The sequence below is a fragment of the Mustelus asterias genome, chromosome 16 (assembly GCF_964213995.1).
Source record: "Mustelus asterias chromosome 16, sMusAst1.hap1.1, whole genome shotgun sequence".
Lineage (NCBI taxonomy): Eukaryota > Metazoa > Chordata > Chondrichthyes > Carcharhiniformes > Triakidae > Mustelus > Mustelus asterias.
This window is the reverse complement of record NC_135816.1, coordinates 62,519,261-62,544,173: the sequence shown is the minus strand read 5'-3', so window position 1 is coordinate 62,544,173 and position 24,913 is coordinate 62,519,261. Positions and strand designations below refer to the sequence as shown.

General features: G+C 42.9%; 1 protein-coding gene across 2 annotated transcripts in view; it reads right to left on the bottom strand.

Moving 5' to 3' along the window:
• dbn1 (drebrin 1) overlaps positions 1-24,183 on the bottom strand; it is a 197,441-nt gene extending 173,258 nt beyond the window's left edge. For both annotated transcript variants that reach the window (XM_078231629.1, XM_078231630.1), the window contains exon 1: positions 23,516-24,183. In XM_078231629.1, coding sequence (XP_078087755.1) covers positions 23,516-23,613 — 98 coding nt within the window. In that variant the 5' untranslated portion in view covers positions 23,614-24,183. The remainder of the gene's footprint in view (positions 1-23,515) is intronic.
• Positions 24,184-24,913: the final 730 nt, after the last annotated feature.

Here is a 24,913-nt window from a genome sequence, read left to right as displayed (position 1 = left end):
AAAGTTATGGGTTAGGAATTGGAGAGCAGAGAGTCATCGTTCAGATCCTGCATATTCCTCAATGTAAGCAAAGTTTAAAAGGTTTTCATACAATACATAAATGTTGTGACCTACCCAAATTTTTAAACTGGCAAAAATCCAACTCAAGTGGAATTTAGAAGTTGCCTCTTTTTTTTGTTCAAGGGCAGAAGTTGGATTGACTATGGCATCACATTTGCACTGCCGATATAGCTCACAGAATTGTCCAGCTGTTAATACGTGGAAAGGGTTGAAGGACTTTCAAAGAGAGTGACATTCCTCCCTACATTGGACAAGAAACAGTCACAGCAGTGAATCCACAGGTCGGAATCTGATCCCTTCCTTTCTGCGCACGTAGCTTTGGAACTGCAGCTGCACAATATCGCAATGACCTCCTCTCATATTTTGAGGTCATCCCATCAGTATTTTTTCAGCCAAGCTATCACAGTGGATGAATATCGACTTGCTTTATTAATGACGTGAACTAAATCACTGCTTTGGCAGCAACTCCAGAAACTTATTCAATGCAGATAAAAAAATACAATGGCAGTAGATAGCTGAAAACAAATATGGATATAAATCAACCTAATTGGATATAAGGGGTTAAATCTTACTTACATTCAACATTAAAAAATATATGTCGGCATGAATGTGATAGTATCAGTGTGCACATGATGTTGGAAGAGAAAGGGCATAGAGTTTCTCAGACTCAAGTTCTCTAAATATACAGATCAATTCCTTTCCAGGTTATAAAACAAACCTGGTTAACCATTAGATCCTGTGCCTCATGACATATGTCATCATTCTGCTTATGTTGTTGTTGTGTTTAGGAATATTCAGTACATTGGTGATCAGCTGCTTTAAATGGACAAAGGAACATGAAAAGGGATGAGGTTTATATAAAAATCTTTTATGGGAATGGAGACATTAAGCTCATCCCATGATGCAGAGGAGGGTGATGATGCAGTAATTAGTCTTGATAGACCTCATTTCTAGGCCAATTAAAGCTGCATCCATCAATTAAACAAAATCGTCCTCAGAATCAACAATCCATCTGCAGTTATATAGTTCCTAATGGAATCAGGCTCTGCAGGCACTTACATCATTTTAATATATTAAAACTGAATTAAAACCCACCCAAATGTAAAACTGCATTAAGCACCTGTCTTATTACAACTTCAGAATCAAGGCACCCAAGAAAACATGGCAACAGAGCAATTCCGCACCATCAGTAATTTCAATCTATTACTATTACACCGTTAGAAAGAACAGGAGCACCAAAGCTATTAATGCATCATTGCAGAAGTATAGGCAAGGTTGTTCTGTCCTCAGTTCTTCGTCTTGTACCCATCCTTGTTTGCCAGTTTCTACTGTTTTTCTCATTTCCTTCATTTCTTTCTTTTTCTCCCTTTGAATTCTTTTCTCAATTTTCTTTCTTGACATTTATCCTGTCCTAGTACCTCTCTTCAGCTCTCATATCTGAACATAGAAACATAGAAAATAGGAGCAGTAGGGGGCCATTCGGCCCTTCAAGCCTGCTTGCCCATTCATCATGATCATGGCTGATCATCCAATTCAGTAGCCTGATCCCACTTTGCCCCCATATCCTTTGATCCCCTTGCTTCAAGTGCTATGTCAACTGCTTCTTGAAAACATTCAATATTTTGGCCCCAACTACTTTCTGTGATAGTGAATTCCATAGGCCAGCCACTCTCTGGGTGAAGAAATTTCTCCTCATCTCTGTCCTAAACAATCTACCCTATATCCTCAGACTGTAACCTCTGGTTCTGAGCATCAGTAAGTAAACCTTTGGGTTGACACACAGTAAACAATGAAGTTAGGTCATAATACAAACTCATTTTCAAAAAAGGGAGATTTTAAAAGATGGAAAATAAATATTTCAATCTTGACCTAATCAATAACTAAAAAGGCATTGGAAGATTGGAGCAAAGTAACCAAATATCACAATAGTTCAACTCACAGAAGTGAAAAATTACCAATGTATGGTGTGTGTACAGAAAGGACAAATGGCCAATTACTGTCCCGTAAATCTACCCTGGATCATCAGAAAAGTGATGAATGGTGTTGTTGACTGTGCTATTAAGTGGTGGTACTTACTCAGCAATAACCTGTTTGTTGATGCTCAGTTTGGATTCTTCCAGGAACATTCATCTCCACATCTCACACAGCTTTGGTGCAAACATAGACAAAAGAGCTGAATTCCAGAGGTGAATGTCTTTGACTTCAAGATAGCATTTGACTACCTGTTGCATCAAGGAGCACTAGAAAAACTAAAGTAAATGGGAATCAGGATAAAAACTCTCCGCTGGTTGGAATGAGGCCCAGCACAAAAGAAGTTGATAATGATTATTGGAAGCCAATATCTCAATCCCAGGATATGGTTGTAGGAGTTCCTCAGGAAAGTTCCCCAAGCATCTTTGATTGCTTCATCAGTGACCTTTCTTCCATCATGAGGTCAGAAATGGGGATGCTTGATGATGGTGCACAGTATTCAGTTCCATTCTCAGCCCACAAATCATGAAGCCAGACCTGGACGACATTCAGATTTATGCTGAAAAGTGACAGTAAATTTCTCACCACATATGTGGCTGGCAGGACCATCTCCAATAACAGATAGCCTAATCATCTTCCCATAAATTCAAAGGCATTATCATTACTGAATCCCCTACCATCAATATTCAAGGGGTCATCATTGACCAGAAACTTAACAGGACCAGCCACTTGAATACTATGGCTACAAGAACAAGTATGAAGGTGAATATGCTGTGGCAAGCAACTCACCTTCCGCCCCACCAAAGCCTTTCTACCAGCTACAAGGCACGTGTCAGGACTGTTATGGAATGCTCCCAATTATCTGGATGAGTGCAATTCCAACAACACTCAGAATATTACAGGAGAAAGCATCCCACTTGATTGGCATCCCAGTGCAGCATGACTGCAGTGCGTACCACTATAAGATTCACTGCAGCAACCTGCCAAGGCTTCAACAACAGCACCTGCCAAATCTGCTACCTCTACTGCCTAGAAGCACAAGGGCAGCTGATGTATAGGGCCACCACTACTGGAAATTCTGCTCCAAGTTACACAGTATCCTGAATTGGAAATGTATCACCATTCATGGTTACTAGTCAATATCCTTGAACTCTCTACCTAACAGAGTACCTATACCACATAGACTGAAGTGGTTGAAGAAGGCAGCTCATCATCACCTTCCCAAGGGCTATTAGAAATGGTCAATAAATGCTGGCCTTGTCGCATTCACATTCCAAGAAAAACATTAAAAAAGGGAACTAGCATACAGTCAGACAGAATAGGATTGCAAAAGGACAATTACAGAAGTGGTTAAAGAGGGTTCCTGGTTGATTATTTAGTGAGCAACTGAGCCCCATAGAACTGATGCCAAGTTTGATTCTTGGTAATATTGTTTTAGTTTCTCTTACCTCGGATTATAGGACTGTTACAAGTGACAGTACCATTTAAAATCAATGAATCATGAATAAATACCATAGGCTAATTGAAAGAAAGCCAAATGAACAAATTTGGATTAATAACCAATTATAACAATTTTTAACTTGGATTTACAACCAGTGAATTACATTAAAATGTGCATGTACACCGATTTATCATATGTTGAAATAAACAAACTTCGGTGGCAAGAGAAACACAAAGTTCCCAAAATTTGAAACCAGAAGGACACTAGAATTTCAATAAAAACATTTAAAAAGAGGAATTTGTGACTAAAAGGCATGGAAAAATGTCAACATCCAGTCTTAACTGTCATTCTGCACAGATGGGACTCGTCCTGGCACATAGGGCATCACACAAATGTGTGAAGTTCATTTGCAATCTTCATGACCTGAGATTAGGATAATTACAATCCAAGACTTTGGAAAAACCTTTATGTTATTTGCCAAGTATTAATATTTATGTAATATTAAATAGCAGGAGAGGCGTTAATTCACTGTAATGAAATTCAATGGGCCACATTCACACTAGGAAAAGAGTGGTAGATCCAACCTGAAAAGAAATTGCAGGTAATAGATAAAGAAAACCATTCAACGTATTTTAGCCCATCCAACCAGAATGACCGTATAGTTCCTGCAGTAACATCCAACTGGTTGTGATTTTACCTCCACTAATCTAGCCAGGACTCCAATCCATGCATTGATCACCTGAGAAGAAAAACATCCTGATGTCAGCCCTAAATCTGCCTTTTACAAATTTAAACATTTTATTACTTTTATATCTGGTTTACAATTTTGTGCAACACCATAAAATCAAATCTCAAGACAACATGGACTGTATTTTCCTCATCCCATGATGGTGGGCTTGGAGGTGGCAAAAGGAGGTGATCGCAGGAAAATAGGGGAAAGTATTTATCAGGATGGTTTCCTGAGGCATTACCATCGCTGGTGAAGTTTCCCATGTGAGGGCAAGGATCTGGATCGGCTGCCTCTACCACAGAGGTGGGCAGCCAATTAATCCAACTGCAAATCAGATTAGGTCCAATCGACGAATTTGCTGTCAGAAGAGTGAGACCCCACACCATGCAGAGGTCACCACAGCAATGGAGGTAGCCTCCCTGTATCAGAACAGGGAGCCATTGGAACTGGAGTGCCCCAAAGATATGGGGGTACAGGCTCAAAAGGCCATACTTGTGGCTCAATCAGTCCACCCAGAGATGTTGCTCATCTACTCCAATGGGCCAAATGACCTCATCCCTAAAAACCGTAGCTTTAAGAACATGCCTCCAAAGGGTGCCTCTATGTGGAGGTATTTCGTGAATCCTAACCAAGCAGTGCCCATCTCTCCTGGTACCACTGCCAATGCTGCAGAGCTGCTGATTCACTGATTGGAATGGCAGCATTAGGAACCTACCTGGGAAGATTGCACTGTTACACATGTTGATGATGGACTCCCATTGTTCATGACGTCATGCCCCAGATGCCAGTCACAGATTCCTAGCCCATCTTTCAAGGTTGAAAAGACCAAGATTTTCCAGTCTCTCGTCATGGGTGGAAATTTTGAGTGCCCCCTGCTGCAGGTCTAATGGCAGGTGGGGGACAGAATGTGGTGGGATGTTCAAAAACATGTTCAAGCCCGTGTAAAATAAAGGCAGGACCTCCTGCAACTGTCCGCCATGACGCGTCACATTTCGCAGCATGCAAGCGATTTGCATTCCACTAATGGGTGCAGATGAAAGCCCAATCAGAATCGATCCCCATGCCTGGTCTTCTGTGACATCAGGGGGAAATCAGAACACATCTGGTGTGGCAGAAGACCAGCATGGGGATCAATGTGGTGTATATATATCGACACTTACCTGGAGAAAACACAGGGCTGCCTCTGGAGTTCAGGATGGAGGCCTCCAGTGATCAAGAACACTGGAACCCACAACATCAGGCAAGGGAAGCATTTATTAGGTAGATAGTCTAGCTTCAGTATCTTCGAAGAGGTCCATCTTCCAGTTTCAGAATGTTCCTGGAGATCCATCTTCTTCCTTCAGGAGGTCCATCTTCTTTCTTCAATGGTGGTTCAGTTATGTTCAGATGCCTTTTAAAAACGGCACCCAGATCTGATGATCGGGGAGAGATATCTAATCCACCCCGCCCCCCCCCCCCCCCCCCCCCACACACACACACACACACACACACACACACAAAACATTGCAAACCAACCCCCATCGCTCCTCAACCAATGCATTTTAATGAGTCCAGGGTCGTATAACACAGCAGAAAGTCCTGGTGGCCTTCGCTGTAAATCCTGCCCTCATCACAGGTCTTAGTCCCAGATGAGGAAGTTCCACCCCATGTCTGAAAACTTCTACATCTAGGGATCATTCTTGTGGCTCTCCTTTTTACCATTTCCAGGCTGAATGTCTCTTTTGTGTTTTAGTGACTAGAACTGGATACAGTGTTCAAGGCCTAGCCAGACCAGAGTACTATGCAATTAGTTCATTACTTCTCTAACTTATTTCTGTAGTCTTGGCTATATTGACTTTGCTGATTAGCCAACATGGCACTGTTTGCTGTCAACATCACACAGTTATTTCAACATTATTCGTAGATTATGTGTGTTGCCCATATGATTGTCCACACTACTCTATTTTCCTATTGCCTGCATGTTTATACCTATTTTTCTCTCACTGGGTAATATTTAATGTTTTCCCCTCTGATGAGTTTGGTGGTGGAGGACATTTAATCAGGCAGGAGGATGGCAGGTGGGGATCTCGCCACATTCCTGCCCCCACTCTGATTAAGTCCATGGTGGGAAGGTCCACGGACAGCCTTCCCACCCTGCTCCCAATTAAGATCTTTAAATGGACAATTAATGCCTCACTATGCAGGGAGCATGATAAGCAAATCCTGAGGGCTGCCTGCAGACTCTTTTGATGGGGAGGGGTCCCTTTTTCAATGACATAGTGCCTGATCAAGAGACTTGGCATCAGGAAGGTTGGATCCCAGAAGGAAGAAACAGTAAATGGACAAATAAGAATACTGATCTGAACTGGTCTTGTATACGTTAAATGGAACACCAGTAAAACAGAGAAATAAGAATACTGGTCTGAATTGTTTATTCCTTCTGGAGTGGTGCCTGCTGAGAGACACATTCTGCCCTTACTGCTGACCCCTGTCCCCTGCAACCCCCACACCACAACCCCCTTCCTGCCATCACTCAACTGTGGGCAAGCATCCAGCAGTGATACTAGACCTTGGGTGGGTGTCATATCAACAACGGCCACTGCCCCAAGTACTGCCATTCAATAAAGTTGCCAGCCTCTGATTGGTTGGCAGCTCTTGGTGGGCAGGACTTCTGCCTCTAAGATCTTTTACCCCTGAGGGAGCCTATCACTAGAGTTAAGTGCCTAAGCCTTAATTCGATGGTTCTTCCCCAAAGAGGTGATGTGGGGCTCTCCAGCCAACAGTCAAGACCCCTGTTGCCTCTGTTAAATCCTACCCACTCTTTCTCTCCCTCCGATTCCAAAACACTCTCCTCACTTTGATTGTTTTAATTTCAGAAACAGACAAATGTTTGCAATCATGTACAGAATAAGCTGCAGAATTTTGCTAATTCACATGGTTTGCACTTGTATAGATTTCTTTTAGATACCAGTAATGATCAACCTGTCACACATAACAAAACGTTCCCAGCACAATCATACAGTTAGGCAGGTATCACGTAGGCCTGGTGTACCACCAGACAAAACATTCTACCACCTCATCTACCAATCCACTTCTACATAAGCAAGAATATCTATGGTGTTCCTAATAGCATAGATATCAGAACAAATGATTTGGAAACATTTTCCTGAGGAAATTGAAGGCATATGGCAACACGCAGATATATGCTGCTCTCTCATGCACCATTACACCAAGCTGAAAATATCCCCACAGCATTGGCATTTCACTGCATCTTGTACATAACAGTGAGATGGCACAAAATTATTGACTGAAGAAGAGAATAGAAAGTAAGGGTTACAGCATTAAATCATATGAACCATGTTTTTGAACCCTAGGTTTGAATCTGGCACTGAATTACTGAAAATCTTGAGGTTTATTGAGGATTTGTAAAGGATATTGAATGAATTTATGAGCTTGTTGTGAATGTCCAAGGCTCCGACTAGAGTAACAGATTCTCTAAACCATCAAGTTGTATATTCAATATTTTTTGTATATTACTATGCCCAGAGTCAGACAGAAACCTAGTAGCTCATACAGACTGTATGCACGCACAGGCTGGCCTCAATGCCTATTTTATCACTTTATAAAGGCAAGGTCAAGCTCTTGTATTTGTGCAGGGTCTTCTAAATTTATTTTGCACACTGAGACAGGCGAATGAAAAACCATATTATCTCATAGACTTCCTCTTCACCTCCAGCCTCCAATCCCTTGTTTTTTTGTAATGGTAACCTGTTCTCTATTTCATCCATTCTACAAGATCCAAATTCCTCTACATTTTTCTCCCTGGATCCACCAAATAGACCATTCTATACTCTTCTGTCTCCAAACCTAACAGTGTTGAAATCATTTATCCTTCATTCCTCTGCCCCCTACATTTTCTTTTAAAACAAAATGTTAACTCTTTGTTTGGATGGATATTGAAACTATATTGACAAAATACATGGCCTGGTGTTCTACAAGGAAATTATCAAATGGACTAAAGAGCCCACTCCATTGGAACTTCTCAGGAATACTTGATTAGTCAACATGAAGCTAGAGTTTTAAAACAAAGGCAAAATTCTGCAGGAATCTGAAATAAAATAAGAAAATACTGGAAATGCACAACAGGTCAGGAAACATAGGTCAAGATGGATCATTTACTCAGATCTCTTGACTGAAGATGATTGCAAACTATTCTGCCTTGTCTTTTACAATAGGCTTCATCATTACTGAGGGTTGGGATGTTCATGGAACTTCCTCCTCCTGTTAGTTGTTTAATTATCGCCCACTATTAATGACTGGATGTGCAGTATTGCAGAGCTTTGATCTGACCTGTGGTTATGGAATCACTTAGCTCTGTGGAAAGCTTGCTGCTTTTGCTGTTTAACATGCATGCAGTCCTTAATTGTAGCGTCAACAACAGAAACCTCATTTTTAGGTATGGTTAGTTCTGTTCCTGGCATGTTCCCCATAGTGTTCACTGAACCAAGGTTGGACATTTGGCATGATGGTAATGGTAGCGTGAGGGATATGCCAAGCCATGATGTTACAGATCTTGGTGGACTACAATATTGCTACTGCTGATGGCCCACAGTGCCTCATGAAAGTGCAGTTATTAACTGCTGGAACTGATCTGAATCTATTCCATTTCATATTATTGCACTGCCACACAACATAATGGAGGGTTTCCTCAACATAATGACGGGACTTTATCTCCACAGGGACTGTGTGGTGGTCATTCCGAACAATGCTGTCATGAACAGATGTATCTGAGGAAGGTAGGTTGGCTAGGATGACGTTAAATAGGTTTTTCCCTCGTTTTGGTTCTCTTACTACCTGCCGCAGACCCATTCTGGAATGTACGTCCTTCAGGATCTGCCAGCATTGTCAGTAGTAGTGATTCTAGAGTATGACTATGTCTGGCTGTTGCTTGAGTCGTCTGTGGGACAGCTCTCCTAATTTTGGCACAGATGTTGGTAAGGAGGGCTATGCTGGCCTATTTCTAGTGTCTATAATGATGCTGGATGGTCTCTTTGGCTTTATTTTTATCCAACTTAATTTGTACAACTGAATAGTTTGCTTGGCTATTTCAGAAGGCAGTTCAGAGTCAACCACATTGCTGTGGATCCGGAGTCACATGTAGGCCAGACTGATTAAGGACACGGGAATTCTTTCCCGGAAGGACATTAGTAATGACTTTTTTTAATGCCAATCTTGTAGCTTTATGGTCATCATAACTAAGACTAATGTTTTCAAATTCCAGGTTTATTTAATTAATTGAACTTAAATTCTCCTAGCTACTGCGGTAGGATTTAACTCATGTCTTCGGGACAATAGTAAAGGCCGCTGGATTACTAATCCAGTAATATTACCACTATGATACCACCCCCATATATAAAGTTTCTGCAGAAAGGAAGAACATACAAAAACAAAATAAATGCAAAATAAACTCACATTTGAGCACCTGACTACCTTTAGTCCAACAGCGTGCTACAAGTAGGTGACCAATTCTGATATAACTCACCAAAACAGACTGCTTTTATGAATCAATACTTGTTTTTTTATTTACATCAGGCCTGCTAAAACACAACATTAAAGCAACTGGTGTCTATAATATATGAAACTAGAAAAAATAGCTTCAAGTAAATTACTGCGGATGCTGGAATCTGGAACCAAAAGAGAAAATGCTGGAAAATCTTAGCAGGTCTGGCAGCATTTGTAAGGAGAGAAAAGAGCTGACAAAGGGAAGGAAATGTGTGAAATTGCATTGTACAAATGGATGCTAAATACAGGCCTTTTCAAATCCCAACAGCAAATATTATGCTATAACCGGCAAGAATGGGAGATGATCAGAGGAGGTACAGGCATAACTGTACGGAGTGACAGAGTTTGAGAAGAGGGAAACTCAGCTGGCAGAGGTAGAATGGGACCAGGCCATTGGAGATCAGGCTTTGGACTCCAATCAATAAGGATAAATGCATGTACAGAAACCTCAGGGTTCAAGGGTGCCTCCAAGTTGGAGGCAACTCAAGCTGTCACTCGCTCTTTCCTCTCTCACTTATAGGTGCCATCAGGAAGAGGGCAAGGTCCAAGTCCAGGGAGGAGTGAGGACATCTGGCAAGAGCAATCTGTGAGGTTCGAGTCCAATGACAGACCTTTGGGATCAGCCTTTCAACTGATGGTGCAGAGTCAGCAGGAGTCAACCAAACATCAGACATTAGAGATGTCAAAGGCTCTCAACATGGTAGCACCCAAAGCGAGGAGTCCGTCCACCTGCTGGTAGATGAATTGGTGTCAATGTGATACATGTGGAGGCCTCCATTTGGAGGAAGACGGTCTCCATGGTGATCCTAGCCCAGTAGATTGTGCCTCAGATGTATGCAGACTTGCATTTCACTGTGGAGCTTGTGTCGATGCTACTTGATAGGGGTCAGGGCACTTTGACCTTCCTCCAAATGCCCCTTCTCCTCAAAGAATCAGGCAGGAGCCTTTGGGCACTCAAAGGTAGGGATGGGGTGGGGGTCATCACAAAGAGAGCAACCCCACAGTAGGACAGCCAAAGTAAGTTTGGGCCCTCCGGACCTCAGCTCTCTAGGGGATGGTCACCAAGGTCATCCAAGGCAACAGGGCTAACTGGTCAGTAGGCTGTCTGCACCCCTGCTGCAGATATTGGGGGAGTACCTAGAATAAATGGGAGCAAAAGGAAAATCAAGAAATATTGAATCACAGCTGGTTGCAGTGGATCAGATGAGATGAGGCAAGGCGGGGCTGGAGTGAGGGAGGGTGGACTCCAGGCCTAGAGCAAGAGGCAAGGTCAGTGAGGTCGGAGGGAGCGAGAGGCTGGAGGGATTATTTGGAGGGAGGAAGTGGAGAGATTAGAGGGAGGGAGTGAGGGGGGACTGGTTGGAGGCCAGATGGAGTGATGGTGGAGAGTGTGGAGTACAGAGAGTGAGAGAGGGGAAAGTGTGGAGGCCAGAGGGAGTGAGGATGGACTCTGAAAAGAGCTTGGGGGGGGTGGGGCGCGGGCACGGGGTGCAACAGGGTGCTATGGTTGGGAGATAGTTTGGACCGAGACTCTTGGGGAACAGGTGTGTGGAAAGTGAAGACCCTGAGACTAAAATACCCGATGACTGCTTTGTGAAAATCTGACCATCTAACTGGATATTCTGAGTTTAAAAACTGGAATTCAGTGTATGCAGAGAAAAAGAGAGAGTTGTTGTATGAAGGTGCTTTTAATAACCCCAGTACTGAAACTCAATGCATTGCCATGCTACAATGCAGCCATGAAAACATATGAAATGACCTTCCAATAAGGAGAAAAATATATATCGCCATCACCAGATACCAGCACCAGTCTTAACATTCATCTCAATGTAACAGATATGACAAGATCCTGAAAGAATTTCTACATTTGCGGGAGTTTTTATTACCTTTCATTTGGGATACTTGGTCCACAATCTTGGATGAAAGATGCCTGGGTCCAACAGACTAAATGTTTTCAATATAGCATCAGTGGCTATATCAGTCTAAAATGGTAGTGGTAAGAAGCACCACTAATTCAACAAGGATTCAGCATTACGAAAAAGAATTCATATTCAAAAACAAGTTACATTTATAGAACCATAGAATCCCTACAGTGCAGAAGGAGGCCATTTGGCCCATCAAGTCTGCAGCAACTCTCTGAAAGAGCGTCTTATCCTCGCCATTGATAGAGAGATAATGAAAGCATCAATGAGGGTTTCAGTAGACCATAAGTAAAAGAGGCAGGGGAGGAGATGGGAAAAGAGATGGGCTTATTCAATACTAGATATCGGTCAAGCAGTGTGACAGCACAGATAACAGAGCAATGATGGGAAAAGAAGTAATTACAGGAGGTCCTCTGGCTACCACTGGAGAATTAAGAATGGAACTAGTCAGGGATGGTCTATTCAGCTGGACAGTAAAGGAAGATGCTGGGGAAGGATCATGTGGACACTGCCACAATGGAGGCAGAGAGTTTGAGAAAGATGAAGAGGGAGTTTGGAGATAGAATTGTAGTTTGCAAGGAGAGAAGGGTCAAGGGTGAATTTTTGGAAGGTATGGGGTAGTACTTGAGGAGAGGTAACTACTTATGATACAGTATGAGTTGGAAGACCTGTTCATTTATGCCAAAATACAAAGCAAACTCAACAAGTAGTTGGTCAGCAACATTATTCTTCATGCCAATTCATCACTTAAAACTTACAAACACGAAATTGAGCAACTTATGAAATAACAATAATATGGAACGGGGCTGATGGCAGGGAGCCAACATAGAATCCCTACAGTGCAGAAGGAGGCCTTTGACCCATCGAGCTGACACCGACAACAATCCCACCCAGGCCTTATCATCGTAGCCCCGCATATTTACATCACTAATCCCCTGGTACTAAGGGCCAATTTAGCATAGGCAATCAACCTAACCCGCACATCTTTGGGCTATGGGAGGAAACTGGAGCACCCAGAGGAAACCCACACAGACACGGGGAGAATGTGCAAGCTCCACACAGAGAGTGAGGCAGCAGCGCTAACCACTATGCCACCCATAACATGAACATGCTCCAAGCCAACTTAATTAAAAGGGCCGCGTGGGACTTCTGTCAATCTGATTAGCCAGCAGCTCCATCAGTCCCAGCAGCGACAGGAATACATCAGTGGCCACTGCCAAGACTGTAGAAGAATAAGAAGACCAAAGTCCATGGATTGCAGAGAAATAAGTTTGGGGTCTTGGGCAGGGAAGGTTTTGGTAGTTTAGGGAGTGGGATGAGTAGGTTTATGGGAGGGAGTAGGTAGGAAGGAAAGAAGGGGAGGTATGTCCTAAGGGGGGGGTCATCTATGATCGGCATATGGCAGGCGCCCTTCATTTCCACTCTTTAAACATTTCAATGAAAAAAAAAACGGACTTCCTGCCTACACCAAACATTTTATGGCATGGGCAGCATATAATCGGGGCGGGGGGGGGGGGGGTCAATTGTCTTGATAACAAGCCTAATTAATCTTTGATTATTCAGTTAATTATGGTGGGGGGCTGCTGATTTCAACAGCCGCATGCCCCTATATTATAGGGGTGAGCTCAGGGCTGGGTGGGATGGTGATGGGGTGGGCCCTACTTACATCCTCCCCTGCGAGAAACACACCCACAGGGGGAATGTAAAACTTTGTCCAATGTCTCTCTATGAATGGACATCAAGGGGATTTCAATTATCCCCCGTTTATTCTCAGAAAATCACTAACTTAAAATTAGTTGAGTTTCATAGACATAAGTTTACTTATGACTGTCCTTAGAATCAGACCTCCCCTTTCTTCCAGAGGCATTTGACTTTTAAATGAACATTCAATTGAAAGATACATGATCAAAGGTCAAAAGAGAAGCTTATTTCATTCTGAATATAGAGCTAAATAAAAACAAAAATCAGTTCTGCGTTCTAAAGAATATGCAGAACAGGCTTATAAATAAAATATCATTGATGTTCTCCAGTCAGCAGAATGAATGGTCTCTGATTAGCAATATACATCTCTGAAGTTGTGGCAGCCCATATATTTTGGTCAAATCACCATTAAGGGTATCTTCAAAATGGTGGTTCAACAGTTAGGAACAGCAAAAGAAAACTTGTAATTTTTAATTTTTAATAAGTAGACACCACATAACATACAAATGACATACTTGTGCACAGATCAATCACACTCTATAAAAATAATGGATAACCTGTGTTTTACAAGCTGTGACCAAAGTGCAATTATTCATCCAAGTCTGCCCACTCAATCTCAGAGTTCAGCCAAGAGGAAGTGACACTGCCAGTACCACAACAAACACAAAAATCTAGCCTACTACCGGAATCAACAAATCAGATGGAGTTGAAGAAATTTGCAAAGTCATTTGTAAAATTACATTTGTCAATGAAATGCAGAGCAGCTCAGACCCAGCTGATCCAGATGAAAGCACATGATCTGATTTACAAAGCAGACATTGACTGACAATAAGCAATGGAAATGAAAGAAGTATAAGAAACACATGACCTGCACAGGGATGGAAGACACATGATCGGTGAACACCATCTCAAAAGGCTCACGCCAAAACCTTACCCTATGATTGTTTCTGTTCCCTGCACTAAAAACTTTCAGAGAATGAGTAGCTTGGAGTATAAACACCAGTATGACCTTGATAGGCTGAATGGTCTGATTGTGTGTTGCATGTTGTACATAATTCTAAAGAAGACTCACAGATCTTCCAAAGTTTAAGTGGAATAGACACAAAGGGACATGGAATAAAAGTGAAAAAGTTGAAGGTTGAGATTTAAAAGATAGGTAAAAAGATAAGGAGATGAAGAGAAAAAGCAGAAAGCATAAGTGAGACAAATGAGAAAAATTAGGAACACGGGTAGGTCATTCAGCCCTTCAAGTCCGTTTTGCTCTTCAAGGTCATGGTTGATCTGCATCCTAACTCCACCTGCATTCACTGGCCCCATATCCCTTATACACTTGGTTAGCAAAAACTCTATGCATCTCAGATTAAAATGATTGGGTACATTTCTGCTGCTTTGTGGGAGAGGCTTTCCACACATCTACCACCCTTCATGTGAAGAAGAGTAATTTTATGCTCCTGTCCACACTATTTTACCACCTTTATATCATCGGCAAACTATTGTGTTACCTAAGCTATTAATAAATATAATGTGCGAGACTTAGCGGGCTCATTTGTCGTGGATGTAAATCCCGTTATGGGCACTAAACCTTGTGAGAGGGCCATAATGGGATTTATGTCAGCAAGATCTTGGTTTGAGATCTTCCCCGCTGCCTGCTGGTGATGTAATCAGGGGCGGCACGGTAGCACAGTGGTTAGCACTGCTGCTTCACAGCTCCAGGGTCCTGGGTTCGATTCCCGGCTCGGGTCACTGTCTGTGTGGAGTTTGCACATTCTCCTCGTGTCTGCGTGGGTTTCCTCCGGGTGCTCCGGTTTCCTCCCACAGTCCAAACGATGTGCGGGTTAGGTTGATTGGCCAGGTTAAAAATTGCCCCTTAGAGTCCTGGGATGCGTAGGTTAGAGGGATTAGCGGGTAAATATGTGGGGGTAGGGCCTGGGTGGGATTGTGGTCGGTGCAGACTCGATGGGCCGAATGGCCTCCTTCTGCACTGTAGGGTTTCTATGTTTACACCCAGAAAGTTGCATCCGGCCCCTTGAATGCTCTCCCTTGCCAATGTGCCATCACGGCAGAGGGAATCACTACTGATTTTTGAAAATGAAAACCAGTCATGATGACCACGCTGCAGGCACAGAGGTGAGTATAGCCCTGGGTGATGAGGGACATGGTTGAGCAGTGCATTGGCATTGCCCCAGCAACCTGGTGGCAGAAAGATATGCCAGAATTTTCCAGCCGTTCACGCCAGCGAGATTCCCTGGTCCCGCTGCAGTGAACGGAGATTTGGCTGAGCGACAATCTGGTACTGCCAACTTGGCACTTGGCTCCCAAGTTGGCACTCTTAGGTTGACAATGCCAGGTTGGAAATGTTATGGCAGACCCTCTGGGGAGCCCCATTGGAGTGTTACCCTTATGTGAGGCGGAGGGGATTGTTACTGTATTTGGGTGAGGGCGGAGACGTGAATGGGGGGCTGGCACGGAGACTGTAAGGAGGGGGGACCCAATGCTGATGGATGGGGGCAGGGGGGTTATCGGGTCACCCTGATGCTTGCGTGGTGTGGGGGGGGAGGTGTCCCGATCTTTCAGTGGTGGGTGGGGGGGTTCCCTCTCTGCTTGCAAGGGTTGGGGGTGTTTCCCCGCTCCACTGGGGTTCCTGATGTGTGCGTGGGAGGGTCCAGATGTCCGGGGGGAGGGATCCTTTAATTCAACTTTGAGATTGGGATGCCTTTTTCCTGATCTCTGTGGAGCTGGCCTTGTCGGCTCTATCAGACTTCACCCCACCAGAGTGACTCCACAAACCATACCCCCAAATTAAAAAAAAAATCAGAATATCTGGTGAGAAAACCTTGCTGTGACCGGTTTTCAGTCAGAACCTGACACTTTGCCATTTTTTTTGTAATGTTCCACCCAATGACTAGCTGAGATCTATCCCAGTACTGATCTTTAGGAGATACCACTAGTTACTTCCTACCAATTTGAGCACATACACATTGTTGCTACTCTCTGTCTTTTACCATCTAACCAACCTCCTAACCAGGTGAATCATTTACTTTCAATTCCATGAATTTTAGCTTCAGCCAACAATCTCTTAGGTGGAACCTTATTAAATGCCTTTTGGAAGTCCTTATAAACTACATCCATAGACATGTTTATTGCTTTGGTTACTTCTTCAAGAAGTTTAACTAAGTTCATTAATTGTCACCTACCCTTCACAAATCCATGTTCCCACCTTTTAAGTTTATTTATTATTGTCACAAGTAGGCTTACATTCACACTGCAATGAAGTCCCTGTGAAAATTCCCTAGTCGCCACACTCCGGCGCCTGTACACTGAGAGAGAATTTAGCATGGCCAATGCACCTAACCAGCAGATTTTTGGACTGTGGGAGGAAACTGGAGCACCCGGAGGAAACCCACACAGATACAGGGAGAACATGCAAACTCCACACAGACAGTGACCCAAGCCGGGAATCGAAGCCCGGTTCCTGGCGCTGTGAGGCAGCAGTGCCAACCACTGTGCCACCATGCCGCCCATTAGTTTAATCAGTTCTAAATATCTCTGAGGTGCTTTCACTGTCTTTAATCACAGATTCCAATAAGTTCCCAATAACAGATGGTAGACAACAATTCTCTCATTTCCTGGCTTCTTCTCACACCTTTCATAACTAATGGAGTTACATTTGGAATTTTCCAATCCAAAGGTACAATGCTGAATCTTTAGAAGACTATGGTTGAAACAGCTACAATTGTTTTATTTGCTTCCTTTGATACCCAGGGCTGGAAACCATCGGGTCCTAGGGAATTTGTCGGTCTTTAGCACCAACCCTTTAACTGAAACTGAAACTGTATTTGTGCTTATGTTAATTTTAGTAAATTCCAGTCCTTGCTTCATCATTAGCTTCCCTGGAATGTCAGATATATTATCCTCCTCCTCTACAGCAAAGAATGGTAAAATGTAATTATTCAACTAGTCTGCCAATACTTTATTTTCATTTGTAATATTACCCCCACCTGTTTTTATAGGGTCTGGATTACCCACGAAAACTCTTTTTCCCCCTAATACAACTATGAAAATGTTGCTATTCTGGAGATCGTTCACAAATTTATTTTCGTATTCTTTTTTTGCCGCGTTTCATATAATTTTGTATTTTTTAGTCGCCTCTCCCAGTTTCCTGGATCTACACTACTCTTTGCACTTCCATATGCTCTTTCCTTCAGTTTTATGTTAAACGTTAGCTTTTGTTGACGGTAGCCATTTTATTTGATAAATAGATTAACTCCAAGACTGTTCCTGTATTAAGCAAAGTTATTAGTTTTAAAAATGCTATTCCTTTCTCAGAGTTACAAAGCCAATGCACAGTGGACAGGGTAAGCCCTTAATCCATCACCTTGCTTGCTCCAAAAACCAAATTCAAACTGAATCCAGTTCACGGTCCCAAGTTCATAGATCCAAGCTGACAAGAAAAGGCATTGCGCCCTATCTTGGGCTTAATCTGATGCTTGATCTGAACCTATTTTTGAACACTGTTACTCATCTGTAGTTTTACCTTATAACATTTTGACCAATTTGCTATTAGTCTGTATCACCCTTTTCAAATTAGCCTTCTCGAAATCTAGAATCTGAGTAACCATGGTATGTGGCTGCTTTTCAACCTAACATTAAATTTGATCATGATCAATTAGATAAATGTTCCTGTACTGTGAGATTATTAACTAAATCTAGCCCATTACTCATTACTAAATCTAGTATGGTCTGCTCTCTTGCTGCTTCTAGAACATGTTGGCCCAGAAAGTTACCTTGAATACACAAGAAATTCACTAGCTTTCTGATCTGAGCTACTCAATTCATCTCGATCCATATGAGAATTATAATCCCCCATTAAAATTCTGTTTCAGCCACAAACCTTGCATATCTCTGATTTGCCACATTCTGTAATTTCATTACCACTATCAGAAGGCACATGGAATGAAAAAAATTACTTGGGGAATGATGGTAAGACAAATGGAAGCAAAAGGAATACAAACAAAAGTGTAACTTAAGAAGGGAGAAAGGTGCAAGAAGCACAGAGGAGTAAAGCATTAATAAGAGGAGTGTATTGAGAGAGATAGAGAGAAGTTGGGAACATAGGGATGAATTTTCCAGTCTCTTGTCAGCATAGTTGAAGGCAGGGCATTCGTAAAATAGAACACGTGGCCTGATCGCTGCCTTCCCACCCACCCCTAACTTGTCTCCCGTGTTACAGTGGGTGGACAAGTTGTCAGGAACCCTGCCCATCCTTTAAGCCTATTGAGGAACTTAAGTGGCCAATTCATGGTTATGTAAGGGCCTCATTCCTCCTCCATCACAAATTTTCATCTGGCAGGGGAACCCAAAAACACAAGAGATAGGAGCAAGAATAGACAATATGGTCCATTGTGCCTGCTCCGCCATTCATTACAATCATGGCTGATCTCAGACTTCAATCCCACTTTCCTGCTTGATCCCCATATCCCTGAGGGACCAGAAATCTGTCTATTCCATCCTTAAATGTATTCAAGGATGTAGCATGCACAAACCTCTGCGGTAGAGAATTCCAAACATTCACTACTCTTTGAGTGAAGTAGTTTCTCCTCATCCCAGTCCTAAATGATTGGCCCGTTATCCAGAGACTGTGACCCCTTGTTTTAAATTCCCCAATAATGGAAACAATCTTTCAGTGTTTACCTTATCAAGCCCCTTCAGAATTTTGTAAGTTCAATGAGATTGCCTCTCATTCTTCTAAACTCTAGAGAACATAAGCCAAATTTGCTCAGCCACTTATCTTGGGACAACCCCCTCCTCTCAGAGACCAGTTTAGTGAACCTGCATCGCACTGCCTCCAATGCAAGTAAAACCTTTCTTAAATGTGGAGACCGAAACTGCACACAGATTTCCAGATGTGATCTCACCAAAAACCCTGCACAATCATCGCAAGACTTATTTAATCCTGCACTCTAATACCCTTGAAATTAAAAACCAAAGAAAGGTGGGGGGAAAGGCAATTAGCCTGGCAGCTTTTATTGCAAAGGCTGCTTTTGGGCAGGAAGAGCAGGGTACCTCATTTTTGGGGTTCCCTGTGCCCATCTGGGCCAACGCCCAATGAAGTGCCACCCATTTATCCCTCTCCCTGACCTATGAATCCTGACCCCTCCTCCTCCCCCCCCCCCCCCCCCCCCCATCCCCCATTCCTACCCAGGGCAGGCCTGACCAAAATCCCTGCCTTACCTGAAGTTAGCAATCCATCACTTTCCTATTTCCCAATCTGCTTGTAATCCCAGCAGTGGACACTACTCACTTTGCTGCTGCTACATCTACAGGCATGATGTGGAGACAGTGACCAGCAACAGTGACCAGCAACAGCAACAGTGACCACCTACAGTGACCAGCAACAGTGACCATCTACAGTGACCAGCAAATTTTATTGGCTGGCAGCTCTCTATGCCAGGGCTTCCTTCCAGATGGGGGTAAAGTTGCACTCCAAACCAAATAAGGCTGCTCCCAGCATAACATTACTGCAGGGCAGCTGGATTTCTGGTCGCCATGGTACTAACAGACCTTTTTGAGTAGGGGGGAGGTGCAATCCACCTTCCTGTAAAATCCACTTCAAAGAACAGGAGAAGGCCATTTAGTCCCTTATGCGTATCCTACTGTTCAATGAGATCATTGCTGATCTGCAAGCTAACTCCATATTTCATAATACCTTTGATTAACTAAAATCCATCATTTTAAGTTTTAAATTTAACAATTGACCTAGTAATTACTGTCAGTAGAGGAGAGTTCCAAATTCCTGCCACCCTTTGAATGAAGAAGTGTTTCCTAATTTTACTCCTGAAAGATGTAGCCTTAATTTTTAGACTATGATCCTAGTGCCAGTTTGCCCAGCCAGTGGAAATAGTTTCTATCTACCTTATCTCCCTGAATATCTTGAAAATTCTGATAAAATCACTCCTTCTAATTCCAGGGAATGCAACCCTATTTTGTGTAATTTCTTCTCAAAATGTATCCCTTAGGAGTCCAGGTATAATTCTGTTAAACCTATGCCACACTCCTCCTCCATGGCCAATGTATGATTTCCAAGGGGTGGTGCGCAGAATTGCTTATGATACATCAACGTGATCTAATTAGGGCTGAAGCATAACCTCTCGCCCTTTAGATGTAAAGGGCAGCATTTCATTACCCTCTTTGAAAAATATTTTAGGTACTTGTTCATGACATTTTTAATGACAATTTTAATGAGAATGAAATAGAGATGAGAAAAAATGATAGATGGATATTATTTGAATACTCAAACTCTGAATTTATCATTATACCTAATACCTAAGTGAATTATATTTATCTATGCAGTGCACTGTACCTCAATACTCAAATAATAACTACACTACCCCGGCAATGATTATACCCACATATAATCATCACAACTAACTAGAGGGCGCACTGCATCCCCACACTGTGAAATGATCGTGGGCGGGATTTCATGGCTACAGAATTAATCTAAATCTTCAACCAACCAGTCCTCTTCTAAACTTAACCCTTTTGTTTACCAAGAGTTTTACGATCACACAATGCTCTCCAGATTTCAATTTCATCTAAATATTGACAAATTTTCAGATTTGAGATAATTCCATTTTTGCCTAAGAATCTGTATGCGGCCATGTAGTCAACTTGATATGATATTCTCCATAACAGCGAAGAGAGCAAAACACAGCCAAAATTAGCTTTAAATGGAATGAAGCTATGCATCAAGTGTCCATTGGATACAATTTTAATCACAACAAGTCTGAACAAAGAGTATAATAGTAATTTTTATGTACATCACAAGAGTGATTGCAGGGATAAACAACTATAGCTATCAGGATAGACTTGGAGAGGTTGAGTCTGTTTTCCTTGGAGAAAAGAAGTCTGAGAGGGGAGTTGATTGGCGGCACGGTAGCACAGTGGTTAGCACTGCTGCTTCACAGCTCCAGGGACCTGGGTTCAATTCCTGGCTTGGGTCACTGTCTGTGTGGAGTTTGCACATTCTCCTCATGTTTGCGTGGGTTTCCTCCGGGTGCTCCGGTTTCCTCCCACAGTCCAAAAATGTGCGGGTTAGGTTGATTGGCCGTGCTAAAAATTGCCCTTAGTGTCCTGAAATGCGTAGGTTAGAGGGATTAGTGGGTAAATATGTAGGGATATGGGGGTAGGGCCTGGGTGAGATTGTGGTCGGTGCAGACTCGATGGGCTGAATGGCCTCTTTCTGTATTGTAGGGTTTCTATATTCAAGAACTTGAGGGGTATGGACAGGGTAAATAGTGAGAAACTGTTCCCACTCAAGGGAGCATCAAGAACTGGAGTGCACAGATTCAAGTTAATGGGCAAAAGGAGTAAAAGTGATGTGAGAATTCTCCCCGCCCCTCCCGTGGGGAGGGGGGATGGGGGGGGTGGAGTCTGGAACGTACTTCTTGAGCGGCTGGTGGGGGCTGGTTTGATTGAGGTATTCAAAAGGGAATTGGATTGCTATCTGAAAAGAAAGAATATGCAAGGTTACAGGGATAAGGCAGGGCAGTGGGACTAAGCAGAAACCTCTTTCAGAGAGCTAGTGCAGACTCAGTGGGCCAAACGTCCTCCTTCTGCACTGTAAAGATTCTGTGTTATCTGATCCAACCTTTAACTAAAAGGCTTTTGCCAGCTGTTTTACAAGCCAGCACTTTAAAATGGTATGGCTTTAAAGAGGTAAAATAGAAAGCATCTGACTGGATGGAAGATGCTTCTGTTAATCGAGCGACTGAGAACATGGTACACTAATCTTACAAGTGTAAATCTCCAACAACTGTTCATTTTCCTATGCTTATCCATTAAAAAAATCCCGTTTAATGGGCCCGGGAAGGGAATGCAAGCTTTTCACGAAGTCAAGCAATTCCCATAGTTCTGGAACCATGGGAGCATTTTGAGAATTACACAAATAGAATGCAATAACATAGCAGCTGTAATATTTCACCCAGGTACAAAGGTGGAAAAGGCAACCAGTGATGTGCTTATGATTTTATCCTTCACATTTACAAAAGTGAAATTGATAGTGAGATGTGTCTAGCAAGACTCGAATTACTCAAACATTTGCTAACTACGCCAATCTTTCCCTAAATTCCAATGTAATCAGTCACTGCATTATCAATCAGGAAAAAAAGGGGCCGGTCAATGGAATAATGATTATCATAAGCACATGATAACTCTTTAAAATAACTATACAGGGGTAACGCATGCGGTGAACAAAAAATGCACGAAGCATCACTACGATGCACAGTGATTAATGCGCGAAATTACAGACCCTCTAATAAGCGGGGCGTGGGGAGAGGGGGTGGGGGGGGGGGTGAATAAATTGCAGTCATTCCACCATCTACGCTGTCCTTTCAGCCTGCGTTACCATGTAACAAAGAGACAGGGCGATCTGCGCTTCGTTGACTGGCACCTATCAGTAATCACAGGGCGATCGGAGAGGAGGTTTGCCCAGCACACAACAAGCCTTCAGCGGTTCAGATGCTTTGACACAGCAAGTTCAGACCACAAGTACTGGGTAAATCCAGGCAGGGCAGGTACTGGCGTAGCCCCCTGTTTCCAGCATCTCTCGAAGCAGTCGGCATTGAATACTTTACAATTGAAACCATTACGAATAATCATATGGAGGAAAAAAACACACTAAAATGCACCTGGATAAATATAAATAGACCACCCATGAAACTGTGTAATTAACTGCAGGATTTTTTTTCAATGATATATTGAACAGCGGAATCTCAAGGGTATAGTGGACGATCTCTTTATGTACTATTAATTAATTAATAAAACATCAATATTGAAAACAATATGATGGTAATCATTTTGAATCAATTAAAATATTTATGCTTCAAGATGTAATATTTAATTTGACACCGTTTCTATTGTTGGTACATATTACATGATGTTGTTCCTTCGCATCCGACGGTGTCCTATTGTTCGCCTGAAGCTAGGCGCTGATGCATTTCCCAACTCTGCAATAGGAGGAAATCCCCAAAGCCTGGCTCTGCTGCGATTTGCCATCTGCATCCCTCCATCTTCATCTCTACCCCGAACCTCATCTCCACTCCCAGCCCTCTCCCCGCCACCCAGCCCCGCTCAGTGCCCAGATCCCCTTACCAGTCGGTGGAGGTCTTCTCGTTGATGACATCCTCGTAGGCTGTGAGTAAAGCGAGTCTGTTATTGCTGAGGTTGAGCGCCATGGTCCCTGCTCCCATTGAGATCTCTCCGGCTCCGAGGCTGTAGCTGCGCTCGCTCTGAAACTGAACAAAGACTCCTCCCGCACTGCGCCGGGTCCTAGTGCCTGGAAGGGGTACCCGCCCAACACTCCAACCGAACAAAGGCTCCTCCTTCACTGCGATCCGTCCGAGTGCCCCGCACAATACCCGCCCCAATCTGAATCCGAACAAAGGCTCTCCTGCCACTTCGCCCACTGCTATTATTGACCTGTCAGCCCGCCCGTTCGAATGAGGAACCAAAGGCTCCTCCCCAGCAGGCAGGGTCTTTCTTAATCTCTGCCTCTATACCCTGCCACATTGTGTAACTGAACAAAAGTTCATTCTACACTACACTAAGATTCTCCTGCTGGACCGGTACCTTCCCTGCGTTCAAACGAACTAAGGGTTTTCCCACTTTGCACAGAGTCCTAATGGCCTCCTTCTGTCCTGTAACAATTCTGTGATTCTGCGAGGTAGGGTTTCCACTCCCCCTTGCCTGAAATTGAACAAAGGCTTGCTACTGTACATTGCATTCGCTTCCTCCCTTACTGCATTGATTCCTGATGCTCTGCAAATGTACCCTACTCTGAAATGAACAAAGGCTATATCTGCACTGCACAGGGTCCTAGTGTTTGCCTGGATACCTGCTCCTCTCTTAAATTGAACAAAGACTTCTTGCACAGTGCATTAAGCCACCAGCCTCTGGATCCACTCAGGAACTGAATAAAGATTCAGATTTTTCGAAGACTGTGTTAGGTCCAGATATCTGCTTGGTGTTTGTTCTTTGTTGTTCCATTTTTAAGGCCACTTTTCCATTAAGCTGGTGTTACCAATGTTGCCCCAAAATGAAAAGAACTAAAAGCTTCTACACTGTACTCGGTCGCTGCCTGCGTATCTTGTCTGCACTGAAGACCAAAGCTCTTCTTACATTACATTTAGGTTCTAATACCCAACTATCTATATCTGTCTTTCCTCAACTGGAAAAGGAATGAAATAATCAATAATCATTTATGTTGCTTACTACTGGAAACCTCTAAACACTTATAAATTATAATCGCAGCTAAATGGTAGTTGCAATAGGTGGAATGAATTTTCTACCTTGTATTGTGAACTGGGCAGCATGTGACAGGTCTGGGAACTATCAATGAATTTGCACCAGAATGTCTCATTTAGTTAACCCATTTGCTCCAGTATCATCAACTCAAAAAGTATAATGCCTCAATCTTAGAGGGGCATAACAATAAAACTAGCATTATCAAAATACAAGGAAACATAATAAGCTAAAATTTAATATTATTTC